At 38.2% G+C, this 23,271-nt stretch overlaps 1 protein-coding gene across 2 annotated transcripts in view; it reads right to left on the bottom strand.

Moving 5' to 3' along the window:
- TBC1D5 (TBC1 domain family member 5) overlaps positions 1 to 23,271 on the bottom strand; it is a 497,763-nt gene that overhangs the window by 133,999 nt on the left and 340,493 nt on the right. For both annotated transcript variants that reach the window (XM_072946459.1, XM_072946400.1), the window contains exon 15: positions 3,756 to 3,898. In XM_072946459.1, coding sequence (XP_072802560.1) covers positions 3,756 to 3,898 — 143 coding nt within the window. The remainder of the gene's footprint in view (positions 1 to 3,755; positions 3,899 to 23,271) is intronic.

Here is a 23,271-nt window from a genome sequence, read left to right on the forward strand (position 1 = left end):
GGCTTATTTGGACGTGGGCCACCTTGAAGCTTGGATCATGATCTCCCTCTTCGAATCTTGCTTGGCAAGTACGGCGGGGAAAAGAGAATCTTGAGGTCTGGTGCCACTGCCCGCTGTCTGTCTCTGTAGGATGGTCAACAGCTCATCTTAGTCAGCCACCCCTCCACACTTCTCAGGGACACCCCCCGAGCCCCCAGCAGACAGCTGCGCTCGGTCCTTCATCAGGCATGGAGCACCTCCCTGTCTGTCTTCGCCTATAAGCTGGCCTACTCCCCAAACCCGCCCAGACCAGCACTGTCTTTCATGCCTGTTCCACGGCCAGTCTTCCACAGGACCCACGACCTCGCCCCACTGCCTCGGGGCCCTGGTTTCTTCTCTTATTTCACTCAAAAAATATTTACTCTGCACCCAGCCTTGTCTGATGCTGGGATACAGGAGGGAAACTGAGACAAAATCCATCCTCTCACTGCGGTGGAGGAATGGGTGTGAAGAACGAGTAAGAAACAGGAAAAACATCAAGTAAACAAGATAATTTATCTTTTCATAGATCCCATCCTTGGAACAGGAGGGGAAAAAAGACTAGTGCTGATCCCTGGAGGAGCTGCCCAGACTGGGCTGAGGAGGACACATCTCCGTCAGCTCACTCCATCTCCGGCGCCCCGTCTCACCCCCAAGGCGGCCATCCAACCCTCCCTACCCCACGCTGACCCTCCTTACAGCTTCCTCTTCCCTTCCCTAGTGACTTTCTTTAAAGATTACTCTGCGCTTGCTATCTCTGCATTCTTTTTATTTAGTTGACTTTTAGTTGAAAATGTGATGCATACAAACAACAACAAAAATGGCAGAAAAGGCTATTAGAATTCTTAGCTGTCCAGTTACTCTTCAGCCCCCCAACCCAGTCTCTGCTCCACCTGTCCAGCCCACTGAGTCCACGCTGACAAAGGTCTCCAATGCCTGTCCCTCCACGGGGCCAAGTCTGGGGGTGCTTTGCCAGGCTTGCCTTACTGCACCTCAGCACTCCTGACCGTGTTACCTCTCTCAGCTCAGAGAACACAATTTTGTGAGGTCACAACACAAGCTCTTCCTTCTTTGGTGCCTCTGAAATACTGACAATGAGAGACACGGAGTTTCAGCTCTGCCCACGTTCACCTGCTGGGAGCACCACCTTGTGCAGACAGACCATCTAATCTTAGGATCCTAATGGGATGCCTCTGAGAGTGGAAAAGGGCAGTGTTAACTATTCCTACTCTTCCTAAAAGGTGTAAACCCAGACTGTTCGCCATTCAAACTGGGATATGCAGCCCTCTGTTCTTAGGAGATCACACCCACTGCTGTGGTGTTAACTAACACATACCTATTTACCATTTGCAAAAATAAACCTGCAGCCTTGATACTGACAGGGAGCTTTATTTTCCACATCTGATTTCCTATGGGCATCTCAGATTCAGCATGGCCCAAACTCAATCATATCCATTCCTAAAACCTGCCGGTCCTTCTATTTCCTGCCAAGTTATATGTATTACCCAGCCAGTCAGCTCACAAAGCCGGGGATCATGTTAGACCCCCAGTTCACCCTCGCCCATTAGATTTCATCACTAAGACATGTGGACTGCAGTTCTGAAGATCTCTTTAATCTATTATTTTCCTCCTGGACTATGGTCATAACCTTTCATCTGATTTCCTCGCTCTGATCTTGTCTCCTTCGAGTCTAGCATTTCCACAGTGCTGCCGGAGTGATCTAAAACTGACCACACTTCTCCTGCTCTGAACCTTTCAGCAGCGTCCCATCACCTACAGCATTAAGACTCTCATTGTGGTCCCATTCCTGTTCATGTCTTCAGCCTCACAGCCAGTTAGTCACTCTCCCTTTGCACTCTAAGAATACCAAACAGCTTGTAGAAATAAAAACACATCCACAACCCCCCACTGAGCTGTTTCTTACTTCCTAGCCTTGTTCATGCTGTTCCTTCTGCCTGGAATGCAGATCCCTTATTCAGTACCAGATATGTTAGTTTGAAATTAATTACGTCAGTCTTTCCTAATAGTTGGTAAACTTCTTGAGGACAGAGGTAGTGCCCCTTAAATACTTAATAGTCACCCTATTTTTAGGAACTCTTACCCACTGTTAGGGATTTAACTGAGTAAACTGAAATAATGTGCTTAATTTTGAAATAATTTTGAAACTCAATATTGAAATAAACAAATTCATTACCCCCGCATTTTCCCATTGTGCCTGTGTGTTTTATAATGTCATCAGTGCGGGGATGAAAAACATACAAGGGTTTTATGAAACTGATTTTTAAAAGTAGATCTTAGCACAGGAAACAGGGTAATTAAATTAAAATACAGTTCTGATGAATCAAAGTTAAGAAAGGAGTAAATAATTGTTTAACACCAGTGAAAATCAGAATACATTTCGAAAGCTGTCTGACTCAGAAACTTTGGGAAAATATCCAAAAGCATTTTTTTTTAACTAAAAGAGGCTTCTCAATCCTTTGGTTTTTCACATACACTATATTAAAATCATACAACTTTAAAATGAGAGATTAGTCTTGAATATCCTAAACTCTATTGTTCATCAAATCTACTCAAACATCCTTCTCTTCTTCCCAGATGTTTCCTCTTATAATTTCCATGTTCTTACACAGCTAGCTCTCACTCAGAAGAAAGGAACTTTTCACTTTGTGTGGCAAAGCCCCAACCATCTGATCTTCAAGGCACAAATAAAAAAATAAAAAAAAACAAGCAAACAAAAAACCACAAGTTCTGGATAAAATGTGGTGCTCCTGTCACTTATTCATTTAAGTAATATGGGGGGAATTAAAAAAGTATAATCTAGAATTTAAAGAACATTATTAGTGTTTCCAGAGGCCCAGCAAGAGCATCTGGCTCGCCTGGTACTCAGCGAACAAACACGGAGCCACACAACAAGTGAGCAGCCAGGACTATGAGCGACTCCGAGCAGCTTATGTGCTTCTGACAACGTCCCACCCTTCTGGTAGTTTCTTATTTCCTATTTCATCATCACTTTGTGTAATCTTTCCTAATTATATTTTGGCTTACAAATCTTGTTTTGTGGACTGCGATTATTTTTCAGAGAAGGAAAACCATTTGAGGTATTTTGAAATTTAAAACATGCTCTGATATTTCCTTCAAGCAGAGGATTATCAGACTCTCAAACGGGACTGGCACCGACTTCCCAGCCATGGCAAGCACCCGAAGGTGGGTCTGATGAGACGGGAATCCACCTACCACCTGGCACTCTACTGACAAATACATTTGGCCAAAATATAGCTGGGAATAAGTTAAAAGATCTTTAAATGAAATACTGATTTCTTATTGGCATGTTGCTGATACTACAGAAACAGCTCCAGTCTCCTGATAAATATTCTTGAATACTCCCTACCTGTCAGAAGGTGGAGCTCTAAACATATCCGAGACACCGGCTTTTTATATGTATGTTTCCCAAATGTGTGTAATGAGGAGATTAAAGCAGGAATAAAGTGTTTAGAAAAATGGTTCTGGAGAATATTCCAATTCTCTCAGGATAAAATCACCCACATCTCCCAACAGGTACATGGATAACTAACAAAATCTATATTTAGTTTGTGCCTTTGAAACTTTGATATATTGCCTACTATAAAAATGCAGGTATGATAATTCGAAATAAAACATAAAGTAAATTTAAAAGATAAGACACAGTTAAAAAACTCAGGACCACCTACTTGACTGTTGGCAAGGTCACTGACACTTACGAGCATCTCGGATGTAGAGTAACATGGCTATGAAAATATAATCCACTAAACCCAGGCTGAGGCCATCTGCAAACAAGGCGTCCCAGACCACCAGGAGATCCTGCAGGGGGAACTCTCGTCCAAACAGCAGCCGTACCCACCGTCTGGGGAGAAACAAAACCCAAATTCAGCAAGCAGTACTTCTGAGAGTAATATAAAGAGGAACCATTTTCTCCAGTAACTGTGAAACAATATATAATTTTTGAATGATCACACTGAGCAAATATTATATATCAAAAATATAATACAGTCAAATCCAAATTTTAAGCTTTCAAATCAGTTTGGTAGTTTCATAATTAGGCGACAATCATTAAACTTTATTCCTATATGCATAAAACACAAGTACGATATTTGAAAAGGGTAGAAATCTTTCACATGTAACAGAAACCAAAAATCTCTAAAAGGCAAAGAGAAAAATGAATATATATTAGTCTGTTACTGCGTATGTAAGGTTATGAGTTAAAAATAACAATTTTCCAAATTGTTTCCAAACAAAATTCTATACTACTACTGATTTTTTTTGGGGGGACGGGTTAACTGAACCTTTGCAAATGGTCATAAGACAAATTACTACAGACAAACAGAAAAATGCCCTCTCACATTTCACTCTTATGTAAAACTATTCCCATAAGATATATATATATATTTTTTTTTTGTCAAGCATAGACAGTTATTTCAAAGGAAACATATAGTGATACTTAATTTTTAACTTTAGAATAGATATACCTTAACAGCAAGGTTATCTTTCTAGAGGTATTTTTCACAATGTAGTCATCTCTATGGCTAGGAAAATGCGTACCTATGCTGCAAAACAGACATCAGAAGCTAATGAGAATACTAAACAAGGTCTGTATTTAATTATATATCATAAATAGTAACACTTCAGACTCTAGGTAAGTGCTAAGCTATTTATGTCTAATTCTTACAAGAAAATTAAAGTAATTCACTTTGATACTTTTTATTCATTTACTTCTAATTTTATACATGTGGCTATAATTTTCTTACTTAAGCCCTTCTCTAGGAACTTTAGCTAGAATTCCATGTGATTCTGGCACACAGTGAAGAATAAAAAATTTCAAATTTCTAGTACTACCAAATAGTACAGAAATAGAAGAAATTTTTCAAAAATTTGTTAAGAGATATTAGTTCTTTGCAAAATTCAAAATCAAATATAACCATCTGTGAGGTTAAAGTGAGGCCAAAAAAATTCAAATACTACTTTTTTCAGGGAGTATTACATTTAGGGAGGAATCAAAAAGCTGTGACAAAATAGTGTATAATCACACATAAGTATCACAGTTTATTAAGAACCATATGATCAAGTACTTGAGTTCTTTTATTCATCTTACCAAATGAATCAACTGAATAATAATTAAATTGTATTTTCAACTACAATTTAAACTGTTACTTGGGTTTTCAGTAGAAAAATTTAATGCCAAAGTAACATTTATTCTTTAAAAAGGATAAATTTTTATTGCTGATGACTTTTATCTACTTTTCAATTCTTACTCCACTACTAATAAGAGATGTGACTAAAACAAACAAAATATATATATATTTTGTCTAATATGCCTATATTTATATGGTTTCGGATAAAACATTATTTCTCTAAACACTTCTAGTTCTTTCAAATTACAAATGCTAACATGTACTGTTTTAAGAAGTACAAAAACATCTCTAAATTAAACAGGTTGCTCTTCTTTATTACAAACAAGTAACTGGTCTTGAAAAAAGCATCAGGGGAGGCAGAGGGAAGGGGCAAAGCAAAAAGCACCCGGATTAAACCATCTGGGGCACTTGTCTAAAGGACCCTGGAATTGATAATTACATTTGTGTTATTAAGTGACAAAAACATTTAGAATGTGGTGATTCACTTATCCGATGGACACAACCAGGAGAAAAATTCATCAACGGAACAAACTGATGAGGATCTAATGGTGACCATCATCAGTAACGCTGTGTAACTGACATCTGCTTAGAGTAGAACTTTGATTTCACACACACAAAATAACCAGGTGAGGTGATGGACATGTTCATCACACAGGTGGTAGGAATCCTTTCACAACGTGCACAAGTGTACATCAAGTCGTCATGACGTATGCTAAATAGCTTACAAATGTTATTTGTCAGCTATACTTCAATAAAGCTGAAAAATGTAAGTCAACAAACAAAGAATAATTATCTTGGTTTGATGGATAGGCAAATTTTGGAATTTTCAAAATTGAAAATTCTGACATTTAACTGATTCTTCTGGTTCAAATTCGGATGCCAATACAAAGTTCAAGTACCACACCTGTAAAATCATGCCCTGAATTTGTGCCTTTCATTCCCAGAGGTTATCTGAATGCTTTCTTTATCTGAATAAGCCCACTTAGCAATTGCTGCTGCTGTTTCCTGAAAGACTGCTTTTGCTTAGTCTTATTTTGTGTAGAGAAAAATTTTTCCCTATGTTTTCTCTAGTATCTCCTATTGAAATAAAAATGACTTTTGAAAAAAGGTGGCATTTATCACAATACAATAAACATCACATAGGAAATAAACAAAACCCCACCCCCAAAAAACCTGATGAAGGTTAATACACACCACAGAGGAGAATACAATGCGATCTTTTCCCCTTTCCCCTAAAGTTCAAATTCCTCTCATTTTCTTATGGCCAATCACAGCTTCGGTTCCATCACAGACAGGACAAGAGCAAAAAAAAGGAACTAAGTAGCTTTTTAAAAGAAATAATTTTTATTCTTATTATTTCTATAACAAAATGCCCAGTTCTTGCCCAAACGCCTTCTCTTGCAACTTTCCTACTGTTCAGGTTGTGTTGGCATAGCTGCAGAGGTGATCACACACACACACACACACACACGTGCAGCAGTGGCCCCGCAGCGCTGGGGAGTGGGGGTGCAGACACCTGGGGTTCGACACGGAGTAACGCTCATCTTCAAAGCTGTGCACGATGCAAGTCTCCAGTACTCTCACACTTAATGCGCAACCTGCGATGTGCTGCTTTACAAATATTTTACGTTGCTTCATTTCTGAAGTTTCACCTTGCCAACTACACTGCTAAACCGTTCCATGGCAAGGACCAAATTCTGTGTGTGTGTGTGTGTGTGCGCGCGTGTGTGTGTGTGAGAGAGAGATATCTAGAAGGTTCTTTGTAAAGAGCTCTGTACACTTTGCTAAGTGCTTTATGTGTTTACCAAGGTCTTGTTAAACTCACTGTAAAGCCACCTGTCATGCTACTGAGAAGCAAAGGTGTAATTAAATCGGAAATACAGGCATTGGTCTTGTTAGTGGCAACAAAAAATAATTCAGGAGGTGGGAAAAAAAAAAACCAGAACTACAGAAGAAAAAATTATTAGATGCCTAGCATGTTTCTTTTACTTAAGTTGTTAGCTAGTTGTACATGGAAAGATATTAAAGTAAAATACAGTTTCTTCTATTTTATGTACAATTACAGGGAAATTAAGGCCAAATTCTCAAAATATTTAAGAAGTACCTTATGACTAATGGAATGATTTGGGACCAACAATGACCTTATCAATAATTTAATCATTTAAATCCCAATTAGATTAAGTTCAAACACATATTCACCACACACAAAATGTCCTGTGCTGTTTTGAGCTTTCTTCATTGAGCTTAAAAGCCAAGGGGAAAAAAATCAGTTCTTTATGGAATGAGCTACCAACAGAAATTATTCTTAGAAAGGAAAACTTACTCTAAGGAATGAAGTCTTACAAAGAAGTCACTCCTAAAATTAAAATGCTTTTATTGCAGTTAAAAATATTTAGCGAGAGTTTAAGTTACACTTAAGGGTAGCATTAAACCTTTCTTTTAGCTTCAGTTTAATTGCCTGATACTATTAATCTTGCTTTATGTACGTTACACCTGCAGATTGCAATGCTCGTAACCATATACATTTTATCACTTGTGATAATACAATAATTCATATTTTAGCAGACCTACTTAGTAATTAAAATCTACACAAACCAAAAGGGCCATCTTAAGTATTAAATTTAATAATAAACCACTCAAAGACAGGACAGTCTCTATGTTTGTACTTATACCAGTATTCTCTGTTTCAAATTTCTGTATAATTAAGCTGCTTATCCCCCAAGGATCAGTAACTCCTGATGGTGTTATTGCTTGGTGAATGACCCATGGAAACACCAAGAGAAATCTATTTTTTACCAGTCAGTTTATGAAAATGATCAGTTGGACTGAGCTTTAAATAAACACAGCCTTAATCCAACAAGGCTGTAGTGAGCTAGACATGCAGAAAGTATGTTAATATACTAGAAATTCATTTCTTTTTTCTTCTGAGATACAGGTATAGCCACTTTAGAAGAACAAGTGAAACAGAAAGGGTATATTCAATTTAACTTAACAAACATTATCAGGGCATCTTAAGTAACCCGTGATCACGAAATGACAGCACTGGGTAAGCATACCGGAACACAAAAGAGCAATGTTAGATTTTTGCTCAATGGTATTAATTTTGACTTTTGCTTTCTGCTCACTTGTACTCTTCAAAGCTAACAGTTAATTTTTAAATAATCCATGCCTGGTAGAGAATAAACACAGAATCCAAATTCTGTGTTTGGATCAGAGAAAAATAAAAGCAAACCCAAGGGTTCATCTTTGTGGCTCCCACCTCCTTGACTGAGTTTAGGCTCTTCTTATATTGGGTTCCTTTGTACTCAGTTCCTTTTGACTTAATTTATTCTGAGTTTTCCTTAATATCAACTCTGTGAAAACAGTCTTAAAACTAGAACCAAATACTGCAGTTATTATAATTAGGGTCACAATGCATTCTGATCTTTAATTCTAACTTCTTTGGAGAGTAAAGCCACAAAAGAGGGAGGCCAAAATAAATCACTTTTTCCCCTAATTTTACATTATGATTCTTCTAACAGCTTTGTAGAATGTGTTACTGGAAGATGCTTCACCTGTTTGCTATTTTTTTTTTAATCTAGTCAATTATTTCAATTTGATGTTAAAAATATTTGGGATCTGCATGGGTTACAGAAAGATGTAAATACTTCAAGCCCATCAAACTCGGCTTCAAAACAAAAGGAACTGCAAATTCAAATTAGTTATCCTCTCTAAAGAACTGAAATTTGCTTTTGCGGTAGTCCTTGTGATTCACGAGTTGAATCAGCTTGAATTTGGCTCTCTGGGAATACATGTTAAACCTAATTTAACCCCCATATGTGCATCAATTGTTAAAAGGGTATTTTTGACTTTGGGGAAAATTCTCTGTTCCTTTCAGAGGGCAGTACATAGCCCTCTATTAAGGAAGGTTTCTTCTTCCAAAAATAAGTTCCTAATAATTATCACCCATTCCTACTGTAATTTATTCTCTTTGGCAAGTGTTTGAAGCTGTTTTGTCAGAGCAACTATAATATGCCCTTTGCAAAAATAGTCTCAATGGAAAGCAAAGCCTTGTGTATCTGGGCTTTTCCAGAGGTAAAAGATGCTCGTGAGAGTGTGGGGCACAGAGGGTGACCGTCATGTTTTGAGGCTGTGTAATCCCTGAACATTTTCACATATACACACTCACACTCATGTACCCCTCTTTCAGAGGTAGACCTCCTATTTTGATTTTAAGTATAGTATTTCAAGGACAGAGTAACTTTAGGATGTGTGATTTACCAGCCAATTCAAATAAAGCTCTTGAAAGATAGCAAGAAAGAGCCCAATGGAGATTTGGTTACATGAACAGGACGTGCCCTCACTGAGAACCCTGCTGTAGACGCTAACCAGGGTGCAGCTGGAATCTTAGCCCCGACTCAGGAGGACGACGGGGGTGGAAGCTGCTGAGAAGTAACCTCTCTACTCTTATGGCTTACCTGGGCAGCTAAAGGGTCAGTTCCTGACAGTTCGGTTTCTCTTCTTCTCCAGCAGATCACAAGCTCCCTGGGGTCATGGTGTTTGACGGAGAGTAGGTGGCTAACACGAATTTCTTAAATTATTATGATTCCTCCTCCCGGGGGCAGCCCTTCTTAGTCAGGGGTCTTCCTGATCCTGAGGCTGCATCCTTGCTCTCTCACGGGCCTCCCAGCTGCTCATCAGACATCTCCCTGGTTCCTCTCACCTCTAGAGGGCTTCTTAGACATGCACTCTAAGTAGTAACTGATCACATTTATAGAGGAATGGGTCAAGGCTGCCCAAGTCCTGTGGACCTTCTCCCTTCACTTCCTGAACTCTGGCTTGCTGCTCGCCTAGACCTCAGATGCTCTGCAGCTGGGGCCTGGAGTCCACGGGACTTGCCCTCAAAGGGTGATCCCAGGACCAGCACCATCACTGGGGAGCTCATTAGAAACGCAGGCCCCCAGTGTAGTCCTGCTGCATCAGAATCTTCATTTTAACAAGACCTCCAGGGAATCTCTGTGTAGATTAAAGTTTGGGGAGCCATGGACTAGGTGACTGATCCCTGTTTCTTCCTCATTTTGGTGCCAGCTGTCAGGGCTCCTAAAACCCACCAGGCATTCATGTAAAATGTTATTCTAGGAGAAGAGAAAAGGCTTAAACTACTGGATGACTCTTTTAATTAGAGTAATGGTCTCAAACTTTAGCATCATCAGATTTGCCTGGAGGGTTATTACAACACAGATTGCCAGAACCCATCCTCGAAGTTTCAGACTCTGACGCTGAGACCGGGATGGGGCCTGATGATTTGCATTCTGAACCGGCTCCCTGGAGTTGCTGATGCTGCTGATCTTCAGATCACAGTGTGAGCATCACTAAACGAGGCGCTGGTTTCTGCTCACATCTCCTCTCAGTCCTGGGTGTGGGTTTTCTTATCAGCTTTCTCCATACGTGCAGTCACTGGACCAACGGCCGGGACGCAAACACACAGCCAAACCCCTCTTAGCATTCTGTCTCTACTAACGTCTACACTTCCCCTCCACCCAGGAAACATTACTATAAAAACATGATCCAATAAAAAGGAGAGACACATACATGAGGGAGAAGGCTTCCCAAAGGCTGGGAGAAGCTGGGCCACTCTGATTTTTTTTTTTAAACTCCCAGTATATTACAAGATGAAGAAATGCCAATACAAGGCCATAAAAGTTGTGACATTTTAAATGTTAACATTTATAGTCAATGTTTTTTAAACAGAAATTTACTATGATAGTTATATACAATCTCAGTCGAAAGTAGAGTGAACACTGAGGTCCTTTGTGTTTAGTACTGAGCTACTGGCTGTCCTGGGCCTCTTGTGATCAGCTCTAAGGAGGTTGGAGAGTTGGGAGGGGGTAGGGCGTGGCCAGTTAGCTAAGTGCAAAGACAGAGCGCCCATAAGGGAAGAGACCAGTGCACACAGGGCGGAGAACCCCACTGCCACCAGGACCCCAAAGGGCATTTTCCTACTCCCCATGCAGAAGCCCTGTGCTACTGGGAGCCAGCTGAATGTCATCTATTTGGCATTTTCTATTCTGTTACCTGTGAACAGTTCTCACCCTAAGGTTCTGCGCTATCAATTTGCTCAGAAGGGACTAACTGTCTTTAAAATAAAACATGCATTTAAATTGTTATACCTTGAAAAATAAAGTGCTAAACTCTAAGAGATGTCTGCTCACATGGCACTCCTATACCAGCTCCGTGATGTCCGGGTGTAAGAGAGATTTCAGGATGAAGGGGTCTCCCTGGATCCTCTCAGATCTCAATGCACAGCTGAAATGAAGGATGACTACCCAAGGAAGAATAACCAGAGGCTACCGACACAAAGTTTGCTCTGACAAGAGCACCTGCTACTATCACTTGTGTTTGGCAAAGGCTCAAAGGCAGTCAGAGGAGAGGGAAAGCTTTATAGCGCGGACAAGGGAAGGCTGTAGGCACGCCTGACTGGAGGTTGTCAGTGTGGCTGTGACTGGGCTATCGAGAAGATGAGCATCATTGGTGATTGATTTGGGGAGCGTATTTAGCTTTCCCTGGTGGGTCCTGAGTTGGAAGCAGGCAAAAATAGGGAAGCTGGCAGTCGCTGTCCAAGTCCTGACCATTCTGGGCTGATTTTGCTGCAGAGTTTGGCTTCTTATGCAGGTTAGAGGCCCGTGGTCCTGTACAGCCTGGCCATTGCCCACTTACACACCAGTCCTTCTGTATGGACTCGAGGCTTCTCAGCCCAGGCCTGTGTCCAGCCTAGAACTAGCCGGAGTTCCAGCTCCACAAAGTTACTTCCTCTGATACTTCTGAGTCCGAATGCAGATGAGTTTGAGAGGTAGTGGCAATGGGTGTGTTGTGTTCCTCTTTACAAAACTTTATAAAAAGTATAAAATAGTGACACTTAAATTCCATTCTCTATATAATTAGAGAGGGTTGTGGCCCCCTTTGAGAATTTCATCAAGTTTAGGAACCCTCTCCCCTAAAATACACACACATCCATCCACACACGTACTCATGTGCAAACCATTTCAAGTCCATTTCCCAGAGGATCCATGGACCTTCAATTGAGATTTGTGCTCCGTATTCTTGCTTATTTTGCTCTAGCTGTCTGTAGTCATGCAAAGTTATAGTCTACTCAAAGGACCACACAGCCTCCTTGTGTCGATTTCAAATTATTTCTTTGCATTTTTAAAAGAATAGTGTATCTTCCTCTTGAAGGGTCCCTGGATTATATTTCTACTATGGGGGAACTAATCTGGGCAGCAGAGGCTAAAGTATTGCCTCTGCTTATTCTTACCTGGGTGGTCCTCCTTTATGCCAGCTGTGCACTGCGATCTGAGAGGGCCCGGGGAGACTCCCTCATCCTGAAATCTGTCTTCCACCCGGACGCCGCAGATCTGGTATAGGAGCACCATGGGGCGGACACCTCTTAGTGGAGCTCTTTATTTTTCGAGGTATCACATTTTAAATGCACGTTTTATTATGGTTCAAAGGCTGGCTGAACGGCCTACGAGTCAGTACGCTATTGGAAAAACGTCCGTGACTTGGCCACACTCGTATTCATGAAGCAGGGGGCAGGACGGCTGGGGAGAGCGTGGGGCATTCCTTGCTGACCCCCTCTCTGGCTTGTGCTCGCCCTGATCTGAACACAAGTAAGGCCGCCATGACAGACAGTGGGGATCTTTATTTAACAAGTACTTCCTGAATTTCAACCATGTAGCAGGTTCTGCGCCAGGCCCTCGACCAGATGACATGCTAACAAACTTTCAATCACCAACATGGAAACTATCCAAGTAAAACTTGAATTCAGTATTAAGTCCTATCAGTCTGGGTTCCCACAGTCTCTTTGTATTGTTCTGTGCACCCCCCACCCTCAACCAATCAGGGATGTTCAGGGAATGCAAACTAATGGCAACATTAGCAAAATCTAATTAGGAAGGTAAAAACAATTTAAAACATCACTAAATACATTTCAAAGCCAAGTATTAATTGTTTTTGGATTATCCACCATTTGGGATTATATGTGCCCTAGTTCCTATCCATTAATGCAGATAAATGAAGAGCTGAATGTATCTGCACGAGGCCCAGATGTCTATGGTGGGCAGCGGGGAGACAGTGAGGAGAGAAAAAAGCCCTGAGGGAGGCAGCGAGGGCGAAGGACAGTCAATGCCAGCACACTCCAGCTCGACTGTCACCAATTACCTTTCCCTAGTAGTGGGGGAGCAAAAGGGAAACAAAAGAAGGTAAAAGAGGGGTGGGCCGCTCCACTGTATCCTAGCTGCCTAGTTAACAGCTAGAGTTTAGTGTCCGAACAACTTCACAATCAACTCAGTGTGTGTGCGCACACGCACGTGCACATTTTTAAAAAATAGGGACAAATGCACACTAAGCAAAGAAAATGTATTTTCCTACACATAGATTTCACAATTTGCGATGAATGCAAGTATCAATGCATTTCTATGACACTTCTGGTTTCTAGAAGTACTACGAAATATATGATCTAAAAATAAGTAGACTCTAAAAGCAGTATTTCTTCAAGCGCTCAGTGGAACACGTGCACTAGACTCACCTGTAGAAGAGCGGCATGCTGCAGAGACGGGTGGTGACTCTGCTCACCCTCCAGGACATGACAGTGGCGCCAAACAGGCTAGGCAGGCACCTCATGTTCCAGATGCCTCCACACAGCCCTGCGCTGCAGCCGGGGCAAACACAACCTGCAGCAGCCACAGATTTCTACAATGATAACTTCCCCCCTAGCTCAGGGTTCCTGCCGCTTTTTTATATACTCCTTTTGAGTTCTCTATAATTCCTAAAGGATATCTAATTCAATTTATATTTAAAAAAAAACAAACCTCTCCACATCAGTGACTGAGTCACAAGACTTAGAACGCATCGTATCTACCCTCGCCATTGTCTGTGTGGTAACTGAGCTTTTCTGAGTGGAAGAAACGGAGCTTTCCGAAGGACTTATTTTGATAAATCACAATCTGCTGTTTCATGAGTACTCCAGTTACAATGCAGTGGTAATTACAGCTACAGGACCCTACAAGATTTAGAGTGCTTTCTTTCAAGGAAACTCATTAAGGAAACTATAAAGAACTAAGAACTTACAAAGAAAAATTAATTGCCACTTTTGGTCAGCCGATTTTAGAAAGACTTATGAGGTCTAGAATTGTACATCGGGCTAGCGGAGGGAACAGAAATGCAGTGAAGTCTAGCTTACCGAGGGCATCACGGTACATAATACGGTCATAAATTAATCTGCTCGTAAACCAGCTCAAATATGAAGCACAAAAACATCACATAAAATACTCTAAATTTATTTTCATCAACAACACTCGTTTCCTTTCCACATCAGCTAGCAGTTACTGTGGCTGAGAGCTGGTGCTGAGACGCTACAGACGCATGATCTCCAAGTCGGAAACGCTGCTCTCTGACCGCAGCCTCCTAGCTCACTGTCATCCTCACTTCCAAAATCCTTCTTTTTCCTGTGGATTACAGTGCAAACTTTGTGGGGTTCTTATTTTGTTAATTTAGAGGAACTTTCTGCAAGGTGAAAATAAATTTAAAGTGTAACAGGACAGACAATTGGAAGTAATTTCTCTTACAACCTCTGATCCTCTCCCTCCCAATCCACCTTCCTAAGGGCAGCCAATGCGCTTCCATAACATAGGGGCATTTTTATGCAGGTATGTACCTTTTGAAAACAGACATGTGAACATCCTGTATCATGCATGTTAAATTTTAATTAATATGATTCTTAAAATGGAAGATCATTCCATATTTTGGCACATCCCTTATGAAAAACAGTATGGAGATTCCTTAAAAACTGAATAGACATAACTTATGATCTGGCAATCTCGCTCCTGGACATATATCCAGAGAAAACTCTAACACAAAAAGATTCATACACCCAGTGTTCACAGCAGCACCACTTACAATAGTGAAGACATGGAAGCAACCTAAATATCTATTGACAGATGACTGAATAAAGAAGTTGCGGTATATATACACAATGGAATACTACTCAGCCATAAAAAAGAATGAAATCATGCCATCTGCAGCAACATGGATGGACCCAGAGTTTGTCATGCTAAGTGAAGTAAGTCAGAAAGAGAGGAGTACCATGTGGTATCACTTACATGTGGAATCTAAACAAATGACACAAATGAACTTCTTTACAAATCAAAAACAGACTCACAGACATAGAAAACAAACTTACAGTTACCAGGAGGATAAACTGGGAGTTTGAGATTTGCAGACACTAACCAGTATGTATAAAATAGATAAACAACAAGGTCCTACTGTATAGCACAGGGAACTATACTCAATACTTTGGAATAGCCAGTAATAAAAAAGAATATGAAAAGGAATATATATATATGTATCACTGAATCACTATGCTATACATCAAACTAACACAACACTGCAAACTGATTATGTTTCAATTAAAAAATTAAACTACATAGGAAAAATTTCATGGTTTCATGTGTAAGAATGACATTCAAATTCATGACAATTTCTGTATTTTTATTAAGTATGCATAGCAAAACTTCAAGAGTAACCATTATAAGAGTAGAATTAGAGTGTTTAACTTTCAAACAGAAACAGAGGACAAACTTCTGGTTACCAGGGGGAAAAGGGGGTGGGGAGAGACAAACTGGGAGTTTGGGATTTACAGATACTAATTATTATATATAAAATAGCTAAACAACAAGGTCCTACTGTATAGCACAGGGATTTACATTCAGTGTCTTGTAGCGGCCTATGGTGGGGAAGAATATGAAAAGGAATATATTATACACACATATACACCATACATATATATCTGAATCACTATGCTGTGCACCAGAAATTAACACAACATTTAAATCATCTATACTTCAATTAAAAAAATGCAGTTCATTCCAAATCAACATTTATAGAAATACCTTATCCTTTTTTATGGTTGCAAGTATTCCACTAAGTAGATGAATCATGATGTAACCATTCTTTCTTTGTGAGACATTTAGATTTCTCCTTTTGTTACACATGATACTGCACTGATTATCTTTGCATAGGTCTCTGTGCTTGTAAGTGTATCCTGGAAAGAAGCTGACTGCTTACTTCATGTTATCTCAACACTTTGGTTTGATTTTGGGCTGTTTTTAAAAGTATATGTATATATATATATTCTTTTTTGGTGGCGCAGAGGGAAGCAATGATTTTGGACCCTCTGAATGCAAAAAGCCACACTGAGTAACCTCAAGGGAAAAAGGAGTGATTTGGGAACACAGTAAAACAGTGGTTTTCAAAGTGTGGTTCCTGGACCAGTAGCATCAACATCACCTAGGAATTTGTTCAAACTGCAACTTCCCCACCTGTATCTATTAAACCAGAAATTTAGGCAGAATTTGAACAAGCCCTCTGGGGGATCTGATGCAAGCTCAAGTTTGAGGGCCCCTACTTTAAGTGTTATATAGCAGAATACAGTCCTAGGCCAAAAGCTACTAGGGACCAGGGAAGTTTTAGTGACCCCTAACTCTCAGGCTACAGGTAAGTCTCTTTTCCCAGGCAGAAATTTTATTGTAATATTGTCAATTTACCAACCTTTTTTCTTTATGGTTTACAGGTTTTTGAACATTTCACCTAAGAATATCAGAATAATAATTTAATTCTAGTTTGGTTTATATCACTGATATAACTGGAATTTATTTTGGTGCAAAAATATAGATATAGTCTCACGGTTTACCAAACAGCTAGTTAGTTCTAAAAACTGTGTTAGTGAACAATTCGGTATTTCCCTACTAATCTGAAATTCTTCTTTTACCTTATAGTGAACTCCCATAATGTATTGAGGGTGGTCCCGTATGTATTGACTATTTTACCAACTGGTCTACCTATTCACATGCCAATTCCAAACTGTTCTATATGGTATCTTTACAACAGAGTTTAACAGTGGGTGGGGCTAATGACACTTTTATCCCAGAACATTCCTGGCTATACTTGTAATTAAAATTTTTATTTATGTTTGTTTTTTAAATTGATATATAATTGACATAACATTACGTTAGTTTCGGGTGTACAATGTAATGATTTGGTACTTGAATGTATTGCAGGATGATCACCGCGGTAAGTCTAGTTAATATCTGTCACCATATAGTTACAATTTTTTCCTTGTGATGAGAACTTTCAAGATCCACTCTCCCATCTACTTTTAAGTATGCAATACAGTATTATTAACTATAATCACCATGCTGTACCTTACATTCCCATGAGTTTTTCATTTTATAACTGGAAATTAGCATCTTTTGTAATTTATTTTTAATTTTACATGTATATTTCATATTTTTCTATGTTACTGCTTTAACTTTGTAAACTAAGCCAAAAATGTTTATTATTTATTCCCCTGCAAAGAAATAGTTTCTACATATATTATCTGTGGCTTTATGTTTTCTTACTAGTTTGTAACTTTTAGTTTTAATTTTTTCATTTTGTTTTCTTTAGATTTATTTTGCTGATATTTTCCATACTACATAAGGAGAACGTGTGATTCCCATATTTTTATTCCTTTTTGTTTAGTAGTTTAAGAGTATCGGGCTAAGAACTTCTAAGAGTATTGTTTCAATAAAAAATCACTAGGTTCTGATCAATCTACTTTAATTATCCTTATTTACTAGAAATTATGCAAGTTCAGTGTTGATTTCCTTTTAGTACAAGAGTAAAGAGAGATTTAATATTTTCAGTGAAAGGTTTGTCGGGGGATTTTTTTCTATTTTTGTTATTAATTTCAAGTTTGTCTGCCAAAGAAAACAACTTGTACCATTTTTACTATGTACAACTTATGGAAGCTTTCCTTTGTGGCTACTCTGAAAATAAACATTCTATGGATACATTCATACCATTGCCTGTTTCTGGTTCAGAGACTGACATGCATCACTTAGGTCTAACTTATGAAATGTGAATAGTTAGCTTCTTTGCAACCTTACTTCAAAGTGAGCTGGCCTGATTTACCACGAATGTGGAGAGGTACAAGTCATTTATTCCTACTGTATTTCTATGTATTTCTCTGATATTTCCTGCAGCTGTTACAGAACAAATTGTTTTTTTTTCCTTGGGGTGGGGAGGGTGTACAATGATTAAAGAAAGCTCTTCATTGTGAATTATAAACTTTTTCACTATAAAATATTCTCACTTATCTCATTCAATGCTATTTGCTTTAAATTCCTTTTGTCTGATATGAATATTATTATACTCATTTTCATTTGCTTTTCCTAGTATGCCTGTGTAAATTGTTTTATTTTCAATCTGTTTCAGTTTCCTTTGCTTTAGAGGTGATTTTCTTAGAGAAGAGTTGCTTTTATTCTATTTTTTAAAATACACTTCCCTTTCAGACTGATGGAAGAGCTGATATGACACATAAACTGGATAAAATATACGAGACATGCAGACATTGGAAAAGGCAGTGCAGCACTGTAATCCCTGAAATAAGGGGGAAGAAACCCAAGGGGAACTCTATACCTGGTTTCCTGGTCGCAAGTACTTTTGAGAAACACGAGGCCACACGCACTGGGCTTGCTGGGCTGAGAAGACAGAGGCTGAGGGGTGTCTGCAGGATGCGTTATCTTTAAAGGAGGAAGTTACCCAGAGAGAGAACTCAGAAGGGGCACAGGGGGCCTCCTTAACTTTCCCCCTGAGTACTAAGGTGTGCATGTGTAGAATAAGACTCCAGCAGGCTCAGCAAGAAAAACTATCAAAGAAAGGGCTCCTATTAGGGAGTGTAAACATTGTAAGAAGGTTTTAAAAGACTGGGAAACATCCACGTTCTGACTAGACAGAGAGATTGGTGAGACTGGTGTACACATGGGGAATCCAGAAGAATCTGGCCCTTGGGTGGAGGATACATCAAAACCATATTTAAAACAAAAGTATAAAACCAAGGATCAAAAAGATCAAGATGATCAAAAAGTAATTTAACAAACCGCCAAAAGTAAACTCAACATTCCTTTAAAGGAAGGCCACAAAATTCAGAAATTCAACAACATAACATTCATATTATGCGGCATTTAAAAAACATACATTTGAAAAAACAGGAAAATGTGACACAACTAAACAGACCAGAAAGGAATAGTACCAATTTTACACAAACTCTTCCTAAAAATATGGAAGAAGCAGAAACACATATTGAAGCCAGCATTATCAAGTTAGGAAGCCAAACAAAGACACTATGAGAAAAATGCCGAGCAGTGCTCACCCTGAAGGTAAGTACAGAAATCCTTAACAAAATATTAGCAAGTCATATCTAGACAGATACAAGAGGCATAGAGATTAGAAAGGAAGAAATAAAATCTGAAACTGTGGAAGGCATAATTTTCTATAAAGTTCCAAACAATATACAAAAAATTACTTAAACTAATAAGTAACTTTAGAAAGGATACAGGAAGCAAGGCCAATATACCAAAATCAATTATATTTTTACATACTAGGAATGAATAACTAGAAATTGAAATGGAAAGAATCAGCATCTTTAAAGAGCACCCCCAAATCATAAAATATTTAGGAATGAATATAATAAGTGTAATGCTTATAAGCTGAAAACTACCACAAAATAATGAAAGAAATCAACAAAGACCTAAATAAGTGAAAAGATACACTCTGTTTATAGGCTACAAGAGTCTATTTTCCTGAAGTTGATTTTATAGATTTAGTGTAACCATAATCAAAATCCCAGCAAAATTTCCTGTGACATTACAAGCTGGTTCTAAAATTAGAATCAGTATAAAGGTACAGGAATCAAGAAACATCTACATCAAGAGAATAGCGTAGAGAAACAGATACACACATAAATGGTCAAGAGATTTTTGCTACAGATGTTAAGGAAAGTCAATGATGAAAAGACAATCTTTTCACAAATGGTGTTGAAGTAACTGCATCTCCACTACAAAACACTTAACCATAGAATATATTTCACATTATACACAAAAATTAACTTAAAAAGGGTAACAGACCTAAAGGCAAGAAATGAAAACTGTTTTGAAAACAGGTAAGAGGACATTTTGTGATACTGATGTACGCAAAGATTTCTTAGGATATAGAAAACTCTAATTATCAAACAAAAAAGTGACAAGTTGAACTTCATCAAAATTAAAAATGTCTCTTTGAAAGACACTGTTAAGAAAATGAAAACATGAGAAAATATTTACAAAATATCTATGTGAAAAAGGATTTATTTTTGAATATGCAAATAATTCTCATAACTCAACGTTAATAAATACCTCAGTTTTTTAAAATGCATGGGATGTGAACAAACACTTTACCAAAGAAGAGAAGTGAATAACAAACAAATGTATGAAAAACTGCTCAACATGATTAATAATCAGGGAAATACAAATTACAAACACAATGAGGCACAATGAGGCACCTTAAACTCACAAGACTGGCTTTTAAAAACATGTCAAAACCAAAAGGTTACAAGGATACAATTGAAATTCTCATAAACTACTGGTGGGTATGCAAAAAGGAACACTCATTTTGGAAAGCACTTTGAAAACCACTTGGCAGCTTGTTATAAGATTAAACATATGTTTACCAAACAGACCAGCGTCCATTTCCTTAGTATTTATCCAAGAGGATCAAAAATTATGTTCACATGAACAGTTACATGTAAGTATGTATAGTGTTTTTTTTTTTTTCATAAATGTTCCAAACTGGAAAAACCCAAATGTCCTTAAAGTGATATAAGGATAAAAAAAAAAAGTGGGACACCCAAACGTTGCAATACTACTCAGTAATAAAAAGCAATGAGCTACTGAAATAAGCAACAATACAGATGAACATTAAATGGTAGTATTTTGATAAGTGAAAGAAACCAGACTTAGTGATTCTATTTATATGATATTCTAGAAAAGGGAAAACTTTAGAGACAGACTGAACATATCAGTGATTGCAGGGACTGGGATTTAGTGGGGGAATGACAACAAAGGAGCACAAGAGAAATTTCTGAATTGAAGGATCATTTTTATGTACTGACTGCAGCGCAAATGTATGTTTTTGTCAAACTATACTTCAAAAAATTTGACTAAAAAGAAGATATTTATAAGAAAACAGTCAAAAAGATACTGAATGATAAACAAACAAAACCCAAAAGGTCAGTCAGTAAGTAGATAAAGAACTGAAAAAAAAAACCCACCCAGGTTAGTATTACAAAAATAAGTGGGAAAAAGTGGTGAAACAGATAAATTCTGTGTGACTGCACTCATTTCCTAGAGCACTAGAAATGTAACATTTAAGGATGCAATTTGAGGAACACTAAATAATCTCATGGAAATATACACAAAAATATACTTGATAGAAGCAGGGGGAAATTTATCTCAATACTCAAAACAGATAAAGAAAAAAGCTGAAATAACTAATCCAAGACAGCAGAGCTTGTTCCGTCTAGGTAGGGACATTGGAGGGAAAGAAACGGCAAGGTCACTACCATGGTGGTGGTACTTCAAATTCCAGATTCTCAGTATTACTGTACTATTTTCCTCCCAGAATTCTCCAATGGCTGTCTCATTCATTCTGAAAAGGTTTTGTAGCTGCATTCAGTGGGAGAGACAGAGTAGAGTGTTCTCACTCCATCTTACCCAGAAACAGAATCACTCTACCTGAATATTATGAAAAGTCATCTCAACTGAAAATATCCAACATTAAACTGATCCTCTCACTGCTTTTCCCAACTCAGCAAATAGCAACTCGACATTTCTAGTTGCTCGGGGACGAAAAAACTTGGAATCTTCCTTTATTTCTTTTTCTCTCATGCCCCATATATTTAGTCCATCAGCAAATCCTTTGAGTTTTATCTTCGAAACATATTTATCACCTGACCTTTTGTCACCGACTTTACACTTATCACCACCACCATCTTCTACCTTCATTAACTGAAATTTATTTAATTTTTAAAATTAGTCTTTCATTTAATGAAAAAATATTTGAGGGCCTATAGGAGCTCCTAAATATATAAAGTATACATTAACAAACATATTTGAAAAGAAATTGAAAGTTACACAGTAGTAGAGGAATTTAACACCCTACTTACATCAATGGACAGATCACCCAGACAGAAAAATCAGTAAGGAAACACTGGCCTTAAATGATACATTAGACTAGATGGACTTAGTATAGAACATTCCACCCCAAAGCAGCAGAATATACATTCTTTTCAAGTGACCATAGAACATTCTCCAGGATAGTTCAAATGCTAGGCCACAAAACAGGTCTCAATAAATTTAAGGAGACTGAAATCAGATCAGGTATTTTATGTGATCACAATGTTATGAGACTAGAAATCAACTATAAGAAAAACAAAAAAACAAAAAACCCAGCAACACCAAAAGGTGGAGGCTAAATAATATGCTACTAAACAACCAATGGGTCACTGAAGAAATCAAATGAAAAGGAAACACAGTTATACAAAATCTAAGGAATGCAGCAAAAGCAGTTCTAAGAAGGAAGTTTATAGCAATACAAGTTTACTTCAGGCAACAGGAAAAATCTGAAATAAACAATCTAACCTTACATTTAAAGGAACTAGAAAAAGAAGAACAAACAAAAACCAAAGCTAGTAGAAGGAAATAAATCATAAAATTCAGAGCAGAAATAAATGAAATAGATAGAGACTTGAAAAATAGACAAGATCAGTGAAATTAAGAGCTGGTTCTTTGAAAAGATAAACAAAAGAAATACACTTTTAGCTAGACTCATCAAGAAAAGAAAGAGAGGACCCAAATATAAAATCAGAAATAAAAAAGAAGTTACAACTGATACCACAGAAACAGACAGGATAAGAGATTATTACATTATATGCTTATAAAATGGACAACCTAGAAGAAATGGATATATTCCTAGAAATGTATAATATCCCAAGACTGAACAGGAAGAAACAGGAAATATGGACAGACCAATTACCAGAAATGAAACTGAATCTCTCTCACACACACCACACAAACCTGTAACAAACAAAAGTCCAAGGCCAGATGGCTTCAGAGGTGAATTGTATCAAATATTTTAGGAAGAATTAATGACTATCTACCTCAGATATATCAAAAAACTGAAGAGGAATAAATGCTCT

Source organism: Vicugna pacos, chromosome 1, assembly GCF_048564905.1.
Source record: "Vicugna pacos chromosome 1, VicPac4, whole genome shotgun sequence".
Lineage (NCBI taxonomy): Eukaryota > Metazoa > Chordata > Mammalia > Artiodactyla > Camelidae > Vicugna > Vicugna pacos.